The sequence below is a fragment of the Protobothrops mucrosquamatus genome, unplaced genomic scaffold (genome assembly GCF_001527695.2).
Source record: "Protobothrops mucrosquamatus isolate PMUCROS unplaced genomic scaffold, P.Mucros_1.0 scaffold3185, whole genome shotgun sequence".
Taxonomy (NCBI): domain Eukaryota; kingdom Metazoa; phylum Chordata; class Lepidosauria; order Squamata; family Viperidae; genus Protobothrops; species Protobothrops mucrosquamatus.
Window position 1 is genome coordinate 70,273 of NW_015389183.1, and position 12,412 is coordinate 82,684.

At 36.7% G+C, this 12,412-nt stretch overlaps 1 protein-coding gene across 1 annotated transcript in view; it reads left to right on the forward strand.

Annotated features, from left to right (window-relative positions):
- The window catches only part of LOC107297213 (protein diaphanous homolog 2), an 80,581-nt gene that overhangs the window by 49,744 nt on the left and 18,425 nt on the right, over positions 1-12,412 (forward strand). Inside the window, exon 7 of the mRNA XM_029286251.1 lies at positions 7,431-7,595. Within this exon, the coding sequence (XP_029142084.1) occupies positions 7,431-7,595 (165 nt within the window). The remainder of the gene's footprint in view (positions 1-7,430; positions 7,596-12,412) is intronic.

A 12,412-nucleotide genomic window follows, 5' to 3' on the forward strand; every position in this document is an offset into this window, starting at 1 on the left:
ACCTAATATGACAAAACAATCTTGACATCAGAATTCTAAAAAAAACATTTAAGGAAGAGTTTACTTGAAAATTAAAAACAGACTTTTATGGAAGGCATCTAGAATGATGTTAGACTGTCTGGTTTAAGGAAATTATATAGCTTGGCCTAAAGTCAAGAGCCTAGGTTGTAATTTCCTTGAAACGTTAGCATGAAGCTGTTCCACTTATTCCAAGGAGACTTAATATCTATTTTAAGATGAAATGAGTCTCGGCCTGCAGATTTATACCCGCACATTATTAAATAAAGAAAATTGTACTATTAACCATGGTCTTTTTTTCTATACTGGGAAAATTGCATGGTTACGTATTCTTCTTAGTGGCTGATTTCTATCAATGCAATGTGATAATTAAGTAATTATGACTTTTTCCATCACTGAGCTGCTATCCTAACATCTTAATGTTAATGTGTACAGTTAGTATTAGATTTCAGGCAGAATATCTCCAAAAATAAATGTGGTATAATTATAGTGTTATGCACCAATTTGTGAACTACTTAAATTGCTTGTGAGAATCAATTTGATCTTGCACAGCACTGTTGTAACACATCACCTGAAACAGGTGCTCAGAGATGACACCAGTTGTGAAACCAAAAGCAAAGAAAGTCACTGCAGATAACCTCAAATCATAGGAAATTGGAAATCCAAGTGAACGTATCCTTCTGATAGACTTTCTATTAATATCGCATTTTAAGCATACAGTACATAAAGCCTGCGAGCATAAGATTTTGCTCTTTCTTCCTCTCCCCTTTTACACTGATGGGCCCAGACACATGTTGCTTCTAATTTGCATTGACATGTTCATGCAAGTCAGAGGTGCTCAATCATTAGACCGAACTTTAGATAACAATCAGCCTATGGTGCTGCAGTCTTGTATAATTACAGTGACTTCAGTTCAGTTCCCATTGCCAAATATGGAAATCAAATTTCTCGTGAATTTGCATTGAATTTTCATGATCCGTTCCTCTGGGTCATCACTGTGTACATTAATAATAATGTGAACCTGATAGCTCATCAAGTCAAAACATGATAATTTGAGGAATGCAAAAACGTGTTAAGCATGAAGAGTCTTAGCTGACTTTGGGGATTACAATCTGCATGCCAAATCTCTGCGTTGCATTGGGTTTCTCATTCTCTGCCGCATTTCAGGGTCCTTTAAATCTAGGAAGTTTGAGCACCAGCAACTTCTTGGATTGAAAACCTCCAGTTTGTCTGAAAACCGGTTTTCATAACTAACCAATCATCACTCATGTGGCGTTTATTGCATTCTTGTTTTTTTCCCATTCATGGGTTTTGCAAGTACACCACATTGGGGAGAAAATGAAAGGTTTCCTTCCCATAAACCCATTAGCAGCTTTCAGCAGCATTACCGTTGACAGTGCATTATAACATCAGAGTAGCTCTGGTCACCACATTACAAAAAAGATGTTGAGATTTTGGGGAAAAAAAAAGTCCAAAGAAGGGCAACTAAGATGATTAAGGGCCTGGAGACTAAAACATACGAAGAACGGTTGCAGGAAGTGGGTATGGCCAGTCTAGAAAAAAGAACTACCCGTTTTTCATTTTGACACATGACACAGCAATGGTTGTAAGCAGTGGTGGGATTCACACACCAGTTCGGCAGAACCCGTAGCTAATCTTTTGTTGCCCAGGCCCAGAATGGACGTCCGGAAGTGGCATCCACACAGAGAACCGGTTGTTCACATATTTGAATCCCACCACTGGTTGTAAGTCTTCAGTACTATTGGGTCAATGAACAAATGGTTGCAAATCGAGGAGTACCCATAAAGTTGATTATGAAGTAATATGCACTAATTAGTATCTTTTACGAATTTATCAGGTGAAATATGTCAGGTACATTCTTCACGTAGGGAGAGATTTAGGGACACAGGGACATAGGAAATACTTTGACAGAGCAGATAAACCCTTTTTTCCTCCTTTTATATCTCTGTGTCTCTAAACCATTGGAGTTCCTTTTATATATATATATATATATATATATATATATATGTTCAAAGTCAGTCAATAGACGTGAGCACCAGGGAATAAATAATTTAATAGTAATAATTTAAAGATAAAAGTTCTTAAGAACATTAAAAACCTTTAAAATACATAGAAATCAATAAAAATGCCTAGCTTTCGTCGGCATCCGCCAACATCTTCAGGGCTTAGAATGCTGGTCAATAGGAAAGTCCCTTTATAGGTTTAATTAGGGCGTGTGCACGGCCTAAATTTGGCCCAAATTTGGGCCCAAGTGGTTGAGCAATCACCCCTTCTGCTTTCTTACCTTTTTTTTTTTTTTTTGCTTTTGAGAAAGCTCTCTCTGTCCTTTGTCACTGGGAGCTTTATGTCTGCCTTTGCAGAAGAGTCAATAAGGAAACAAACAGCGGCAACAATAAGCAATTTGTCACACTGAACAGGAGCGTCATGGGGATGTAGCTAGATCAATGGGGAGCATCTTGGAGACCCTTTGTATTTCAATTGCCACCAGGTGGGTCTTTTTTTTTTTTTTTTTGCAGAATAAAAAACTTCCCTGCAAAATTGTTTAATGGAATCAGGTCTCAGCCTTTGTCTAGAAACCTCAGTTCCATTGCCAAACTGTTTTCCAGTTGAAAAGTTCCTGGACGTGTTTATGAAGTCACTATGAACTCAGTTCAAAGGAATCTTTTCTTTAGTTTTCGTAAAGGTTTCGAAAGCTTATTTTACCTGTCTGGGAGTATTGATTCTTCTTTGGTATCACCACTGAGAGGCTCTTTATCATCTTTGTAAACCTTTCGGTTGTGAAGAAATCCAGGACCACTAGTTGGAGATTTGGGAAACCCGGCAAAAACTTGTGGAAGTCAAAATACAAGGGATGGGCAGCTTTATGTGGTACATACGATAGAGAATCAGGGAGATATATTGTGGATAATGCTCTTGTGTGTATTATGAGAGAACAGTCATTTTTGTCCGTGGTACTCAAACTTCAGCTCAACAGCTTCATCTCAGGGGCGCTTGGTGCTTTCTGAACTTGGTTGTTTTCTTGAAGACATTTCATTACCCAATCTTGGTAACTTCATCAGCACTGATGATGTTACCTAGTTGGGTAATGAATCGTCTGCAAGAAAACAACTAGCTCAGAGAGCACCAAGGACCCTTCATTTCAAACCTGACCTATGAATATTCTCCTTTATTAGCTTCATCTCACCATCAGCCTTGAGACCGTATACTCAACAAGCCTTCTTCCTTGGTGTCAAAGTAGATTTACATAATAGACGCATAATCACCATGTTATCGTTAGTATGCTGAACTAGAACTTAGGAAACCGCGAGTTCTCTTTTGCAGACAAAACTTGGATGGGTGACTTTGGGGCAGTCTCTCTCTCTCCCTCTCCCCAGCTTAGCTCACAATCTTGTGAAGAAAATAGGAGGTTGGAGAATAATGTATATACCACATTGAGGTGTTCCAGAAAAACGTAGAAGAAAAATCAATTAATTTGTGCCCGGATATATGCTGAAATTAAACAAGCACATCAGTTGCTTAGTGTGAATTGTTATCCTGATCTGTATACATATATATGTTTCTGAGAAAGGTTCCTTCAAAGCAATAATATGCATGAATGTGAACAGTATTAAAATTTTTGAATTCTTTCTTTCTTTAGGGTGCATTTGTACTTAGCTGATGTCAATGAAAGAGAAAAGTAGCCAAGGACATTTCATGTATGTGTGGCCATTTTTCAGCTGTGTTTCATTTCATGGTTGTTACGTAATCACATTCCCCCCTCCACTTTTTTTTTTTTTAAAAAAGACAAACATCTTACTTACCAGAGTCTCTCTTCTCTTAAATAAATAAATAAATAAATAAATAAAAAGATTATTATTAATAATAATAATGATAAAGTTGGAAGGGACCTTGGAGGTCATCTAGTCCAAACCCCTGCTCAGGCAGGAAACCCTATACCATTTCGGACAAATGGCTGTCCAGTTTCTTCTTAAAAACTTCCAGTGTTGGCGCATTCACCGCTTCTGGAGGGAGGTTGTTCCACTGGTTAATTGTTCTAACTGTCAGGAAGTTTCTCCTTAGTTCTAGGTTGCTTCTCTCCTTGATCAGTTTCCATCCGTTGCTTCTTGTCCGGCCTTCAGGTGCTTTGGAGAATAGCTTGACTCCCTCTTCTTTGGGGCAGCCCCTGAGATAGTGGAACGCTGCTATCCTGTCCCCCCTCGTCCTTCTCTTCATTAAACTAGACATACCCAATTCCAGCAGCCGTTCCTTATACTGTATGTTTTAGCCTCCAGTCCCTATATTAACTATTTTTAATTGAGAAAAAAAGCACAACTATACAACATTTGATAGTCACTTTCTATCACCCCTTTTCATCCAAAGCACCTCCCTGTTGTTACTAGTGCTTGGTATGTAGACTATGTTTACTATCAAGTGGACATGTGATCAGTAAGGCCTCCGTGCTCGACGATTATGAAAAACGAAGCTTTGGGAATTGCTACTCTGTCAGATTGTTCGGTATTTGTCCTTGCACTCTCTCTAAAGAGAGGAAACAGTTATACCCAGCATCTCTTTTTTTCCCCACCCACTTCTGTTCTTTCCTCCTCGTTTTTTTTCCCCATCTTAGAAAAGCCGATGGTTAGAATGGTGGCGGGCTTCTGTGACGAAGGAAGCCAGCGGTATTGTGAAGTGGCATTGCCTTCTTTTTAACACTGCTGCTGTCACGTTATTTTCCATTTCTCCCAACGTGTGTCTAATTCATATTCATATCCGTGTTCATTAAGGGGAGAAACGGAAGAGGGAGGATTCTTCGGAAACAGCCGCTTCCAAAGAACACTAGAGTGCAAAGAATAAAACTTCAAATTTCTTTTACACGTAAATCAGTTGTGTTGACCGTGCTCTGGAAGCTCTTCAGTTCCTCTTTCTTCTTCATTTGTGTGTCAATTTATTCCATCAGGTTGGTCGGCTTTCCTTTGTATCCCACATTGGCAAGAGAGGGCTGCTATTATGAAGGATGTAACATATTTCTTCTCACATTTTTCCATTCTTCTCTTGAGCGTCGGTGCATTGATAGAAATTGGGCTCTTTCTTTCATGTATTTAATTTAGGAACCAGAATACTTTTCAGGGGGTTTCTTAAGTTGCCTGCCTTAAAAAAAGTCTCCAAATACAAGACAATAATTCCTCAGTGCTGAGTTCCTTCAACTTCTTGTCACATGGAAGAGAAAACCCATGTTGGTTTTGTTTTAAGAATTTATTTATTTATTTATTTATTTATTTTGATTTATATCCCGCCCTTCTCCCAACGGGACTCAGGGCGGCTCACAACATATTTAAAAACAAAAACATATTTACAATCCCCGCCAAATAAAACCAAATTAAAACCAAATATTTTAAAGTTGTGCTGTTTAAAATTTTCTTAAAAATAAACCCAGTTTAAAATCCTCCCTAGGAAGCTTGTCTCCAAATTCAACTCCGAAGTATTTAAGTACACAAAGATTTTGGATGGAATATTGAATGTTACTGATTATTAATGTAAGGAGAAATAACCCTGTGTTTCAAATCCAGAGGAGTTTTGCAAAAAAAAGTGAGAGGAATCCTCAAACAAGGAGAACATTTAGCTGACTATAAAGAGACTTGAAAATTATCGTTTCTGTTGAAGGAGGCATTGTAAAGTACTGACTGAAACTGTATCCTAGCTTTAGTACTAGCCGTATTGATTATTTTTATTATTTTCAATTGGTAAACAGCTGCTCATAGGTAGAAATGATACATTCATATACGTAGGAAAAAAATGCATATTTAAATTAGTGTCTATTAGCCCCTTGAGGTAGTCTAGCCAAGAAGCACAACCTGAAATAATAACTCTACCTTACATTAACAAATTCTCCTTCAGACTCAAGGGCTTATCCAACTGTCTAGGCTGCAGATCTTCCTTGTCTCCCATTCCCACATACCATTACAATATCATAACAACATTCCGCCAATGTCTGTTTACTCAGAGATTCACTCAAATACAATTTGAGCAAGGAAAGGTAAACTTTGCCTGCAACTGTAGATTGGGGTTGAGTGGAAGAGCTAGGAAAAGTATGATTTTGTCTTCTGAGTGTTTCATGTGTCTTAGGCTGAATAGCCAACTGTTCATTCCAATGCTCTGCACAACTTTGATGGCTGGGGGGAAAAGTAATTTGTGGACCTTAACTGCCTGTCGACCATAGAACTGAATCTAGCGTGGATGTATTTATGTATGTTTCTATCTGTACTATAAACAGATTGGTTTTTCCAGTCTTTCTCCATTTCAGGTGTATTTTTGTTAGAATAATGGATCGCGAGAGAGGTTAAAACAAAGTCAAGATGGAAGCTATAACAACATGACAACTGTCCCTTTTTTACACGTGTCATGCATGATTATGTTATTCTCCTGGAATGGGGCAGTAGGAAAAGCTGACTTAGCATAGGGGAGAACATGCATTGAGCATCAGTAGAAAATCACCATCATCTCTTTAACAGCATCACATAGGCTGCTAACCTATTTGCTAAACAACAAAGGTAACTAATCTCTTTTTCCCCTTCTTTCTGCCATTAGAAAAATTAACGAAGCATTTATTGAATTTGAAGTAGAAGAATGAAAAGGTATGACTTAGTTATTCCCTTAATAAAACGTTAACCTTTATTTGCATTTGCATTGTTCTTGACGTTTAACTTCTGTACGAAATTACTTCCTTCCACTTCAGGTGACAATTATGCAATTTGTAACTAAAATTGTTATGAAGGTCAAGTAGATCTTCAGTTTTTTTTGTTTTTTACTTTATTTTTTAAGTACAGTCTCATGCTATTCTTAATGCAGCTCTAGAATAACAAGAGACACAGTTTTATTGGATTAGGAGTTGTATAGCTTCTCAGAACTATATTTGCAATTTATGTGTCATGTCATTCCAAAGATGCCTTATGTTAATAATGTATGTTTATTGGGATTTATTTTGAGTAGAATTATTTGGCTTTTGTGAGCTCACTCCTTTTTTTTCTGTAAAAAGAAAAGAGATAATTTTTTTTATGACTCTTGCATTTGCTGAATCCTAAAACACAGGCTCCCATCAGAATTACATCTCCAATTTCACACAATCTTTTCGCCCACAAATGTTGTTCCGAGTCATTTTTGATGGCATATAACGCTAACTATTTTCTTTGCTTCAAAACTCCAGCATCCTACTTTATCTACAGATTACTCAAGATTAAGAAATTGAGCAAACGATGATTTCTTTTCAGCAAGCCAGCAGTTGTACATGAGCGAACACGAATCAAGCCATCTTAAGCTTGCTAAAATATGGGAAAAAAATTTTCTATCAAATATCGGTAGAAATTAGAGAAACAGGTTGGTTGTATTACTCACTCAAGCTTCCTTAACCACAAGAACACAGTTTTGCCAAGAGTGCCAAAGAACAATACGAAAAGTTATCAAACATGCATAACAACATGATAAAGCTGTATGATAATTTGGGAGACTATTATACTTTTGATTCCAAATCTGTCACTGTTGAGGAATTCTTTGGAGACCTTAGTACATTCCGCACATTATTTTTGGTAAGTAGAGATTCATCCTGCCTATGGCGACAAATATATTTGCACATGCTTCTTTCTAGAATATTGTCCAGTGTCTTAACAAATTCTGTTGATTAGCATCTCTTTCAAATCCTTGCAGGAGATGGATCACTAATATACAAGCTGCATATTCAGCTTACCATTCAATGTTCTACTTTATTCCATCTTCTTCTGCCGTTAGATCTGGAATTTATATGTAATGATTTGTTATATTTCAGTGTATTCATTATTTAAAAGGGGATGTGAACTCTTTATGGGGAAAATAATTTTTAATTGTGTAAAATCTATACAAAAATCCTGTGATAGGTAAGCGGTGGTGGATTAATCAGTTACATCTTCTCAGACCTATTTAAAGTATGAGCACGTTTAATTGGGACTTAATTGATTTCAGTAGGATTTGGGTATTGATTGCTTCTCCACATTTTTCTCGCTCGCAAATGAAATGTGCAAATCCCTGATCTGAGCAGCAAAAGCAGACCCAGCCACAAAAAAGAATTATTTGTAACCCCAGTATATACTGTTCTGTTAAGAGATATTTAATTTTCAAGAGTGATTTTTGCAGGAACAGTTAAGCTGGAGCAAATAACTACTTGCAGAATTGAAAGCATGTTCCCTTTTTTTAAAGAGGGATTACTCCAGTTAACAATTTCCATTAATTATTATCCCCTCCAGCTCTTGCTAATCATGACATACCCAAGGCTATTCATAACTGTTCTTACTCTTAGAAATAGCTTTTCATAGAAAAGGTACTTCTAAGCTATGTAGTGTCAGGAATCTTATTATTTTTCTTACTTAATATGGTTCATCAAATATCCAACAATAAGTTGACTTTTGTAACTATCAAAGAAACTCAAGGATCACATAATAGCTTTATTTACTAACTTTTGGCCCTGTTTTCTACTCTAACAGAATGTAAGAGAGAATAGTTGAGGCATCTTTCCAGGCTATTTATTGACTGAAATGATAGTTTCCAGGAGATACTGAAATAGGGACCATTGTCTCTCTTTGCCCAGTATAGTCAAGTATTTCCTGTTTTTCAAAGAGGAGAAGAAGAACTATGCTAAAATCCTAGCGTATTGGCAGATAGAACTAGAATTTTGAGTGATTTATAAAAGGCTGGAATAATGTAGTCTTTCTTGAAACTATAGTTAGATTTATAATAATAATAATAATAAAAAGTTGGAAGGGACCCCCAAACTAATATAATAGTCCCCTTGTAGGTGAAATTAATCCATTATTAGAAGTCTATGACACAATGAAGCAGAAGAACTCATCCTGCAGATTCTACGTTCTTCCTTTTCTTCAGAATTCTAAGATTTTAAGATCTAAATCTGTACCTATTAGATTGGCCCCTACCCCCATCTCACAGTTTTGCTTCCTTCCTCTTTAAATTGGCTTCTTGCAGATGTTGTTCCCACTGGCTGCCTCTGGGTTGTTGTAATTAACTGCATCATAAGGAAGGGATGGAAATAGACATATGCTCCAGAATACGAAGCTTACCTTCAGGGACTATTCAAACTGCCTAAAATTATCAAGGCTGCCCAGCTACTTGCCATCGCTTTTAGCAGACAGAAGCCTACTGCCAGCAGCAAGCTTTAATCTGTTGAGTAACTATCAACAGTTGGTGTGTGCCGCAAAACAATTCTCAACTTTACTACATTCATTTTGTAATGTTATTGTTGACTCCTAAATACCAACAGTATTTTTGAGAGGGAGAGAAAACAAGGAAGAAAGCCAGCCCTCTTTGTATTTGTATTTTTACAGGTCTGTAATAATAATATGAATGTATTGTTGATGAATAAAATTAGTTTAGATTAGATTAGATTAGATTAGATAACCTTTATTGTCATTTTTTTCCTGTGGGCACAACGGCACACATTAAAAATGAAATTCTCAAAGTGTACAGATACATAACACACATTTAAAACATGCTATATACAACATATGTATAGACCTACACCCTTACATAAAAGTAGCATATAAATATTAATCACTGTCCATCTTGAATACATAACAGAAGGAGGAAGCTTTAGAGTTCACAAGGCTAATACTTGGTTAAGGTTAAGGTTAACAAGGTTAAGGCTTACAGTACAGTATGTATTTGTATGCCTGCTTATGAACAGCTACAGAACTGAACTGGCATCAAAGTAGTGACGATAAAGATTTCCGTAAGCTAATGATACAAATAGATGGTACATGTCTACAAACCAGATTAATTCTCTTTAGAAGCTTGTTACCATTCTGTTAGTGTATTTAAAGCCTAAGGATGACCTGGATGATTATAATAATCTCGTTTATCTGTCTGTTATTGCCCACTTGTAAATTTCAACTCGGTTTACTAATATGTTAGCCTGGTGTCTTGTTTCTCTACCTTGTGCACGTACCTATTTTCTACAAAGAAGGATAGTTATATTTCTGGATGAAGGACACCTGTGTTTGCACTAAAATCATTTTACGTGAGGTTAGATTTTACAGAGGACAATAGCTACTCAACTTTCAGCATGATTACTTCAAGAGGTGAAACCTACGCATAATCTATTTCTCTGATTGGTATTCCCAAAGTATGTATTTATGTATGAATAAGTGAAGAATGAATGAATGAATGAATGAATGAATGAATGAATGAATGAATGAATGAGATCAGTACCAGAGAGTGATAAAATGTTGGGTAACAGTGAATTTAAATTTACTGTTTTAAATATTAGCTTTAATGCAAACTCTGGAGAAGAATTAAAAGTTGTCTAATTAGATATAAAAAAGGATTTTAGAGATGCCGCAACATTCCAGATTGATTGAAGGTCTTGTCACCAGTGGCACTTTGGGCATTAGCAAAAGCATAGAAAACTCTAAAGTTTTTTTTTTCCAAAATTAGAAGAAGGTTAACCACTGGTCTTCTGAGGACAGCATGAAAACAAGAACGTATGCTGCATATCCATTTAGGTCTTCCATTTCCTTTCATACGTGAACTTCCAAAGACATGTTTTCTTTCAGTAAGTTATTTTCAGGCCATTAGTAAACATCAAGAAGAAAGGAAAGTATAAAGATAGCTGGGTGGATCTTACAGGTTCAGACCTTTTCAGTTCCTTTCTCCTTTGTTGCTGCTATAGATTAACATGAAAACGTTTTCTGCCTTTGGGATTTGCTATTTAGGGGGAAAAAAACCAAAGTTATGTGATGCCCTTGAATTGCTTGTTTACTTGTCTTTCTTCCACTACTTTGGAATTTTATCCGAGAATTACTTTGTTGTATTTCAAGTAAACTTTGAATGGTAATTTGATCTCCTTTATATGTTTTTTTTTCACCTCATACTAGTTTCACACTTCATGGACTGTATGTTTTTTTTTATGTGAAGAGGAAACATTTTCTATAGTTAGAGGCTGGCAACACAGCACATTATTGAAAATAATGCCAGAAAACCCTTTTTAAAAGAAAGAACGTTGCATGAAAGAATATCCTTGCATTAAAACCATCAGGTTTCAACGGGGCTGACCAAACTGAGGTAGCAGAAGAATTCAGGCTGAGACCAGGGCAGCCTCATGAAATTCAGCTATTTTTCAAGATAGCATCTTGTTCTAAAATATTGAGGCTTGGAAAACATTCATTCTTATGAGATTGCACAGTGGCATCTCAGACATGTTTTTATAGGTCATCAAAATACATCAAAGTATCTCCATACAGGTAGTCCTCAACTCACAACAGTTCATTTAGTGACTGTTCAAAGTTTCAACGGCACTAACAATGCCTCTGAAGAAGCTTCTTGGATGAGAAGCGAAATGCCTTCAAAGAAAAAACAAGAAAGTCCAGTTGCCTTGTGAAAAAGCAGTTTTGGGATAACTATGACCTGGATAACTGAGAATCTCCATAGGCGTCTTTAAGAGAACAGCCAAACTCAGACGGCATCAAGGACCCCTCATTTCAACCTCAAGCTACAAATATTTCCCTTTATCGATCTCTCTAAAAGAAGAACACATCACTGTGCCGAATGTTAACGGGAAGGGAGAAAATTCATCCTGTATTTCATAACAGGATGATTAAAAAATACACCTTTCACCCTAAATATATGGAAAACGTTTTAGAAGCAGCAGCTAGTTGAATAATTGATCATGAGGTTTTTGTGGGAGTGATTCAGAATCAGAGCTGCTTTTCAGATCGACAATAAATACTAATTGTGAATTTGTCGACACACAAGGGATTCCTTTTAGGAGAGCTTGCGGCATTAGATTTTGCAGGGCCTCTACAAAATAATTCAATCAAAATCAGTTCCCAGAGATGAAATGGAGGCTTTCTTTACAGCCTGTCCAGATCAGAATTCAGATATGAATATTAACAATGAATCGGATTTCACGATGTCTAGTAGGGGTGTCACTTCTTTAAATATATGAAGGGACCTTGGTCTGTTTCAGGGCTGGACAACTTTCAAACCAAATCTCATCCTTCAATATGTTAACATCAGTCAGTCAAAACAGCGACATTTTAAAGGTGTGATTATTTCATTTTTCTTCCTTTTTTAAAAAAATAATTTCAGCCCTTCTTGATGTTTGCAATTTGTAGTTTGTTTCAAGTGGGGCTGTTTGAAGCTGGGTGGTTATTTCTTTCGGCCTTTCATGTAACTGAATCCATGAACGTGAATCGTATATGACCAATTAATTTGATCTTAAAAGTATTCTCAGCGAACAAGCTTTGTTGACATATCGTAGCGATTTATTTCCTAGGAAGTGGAATGCTCTGAAGGTGACCATTCAAGGTTAAGGAGATGAGTACAGCAGAAAGCAGAATTGCTGGCAACGATGAAGCACGTT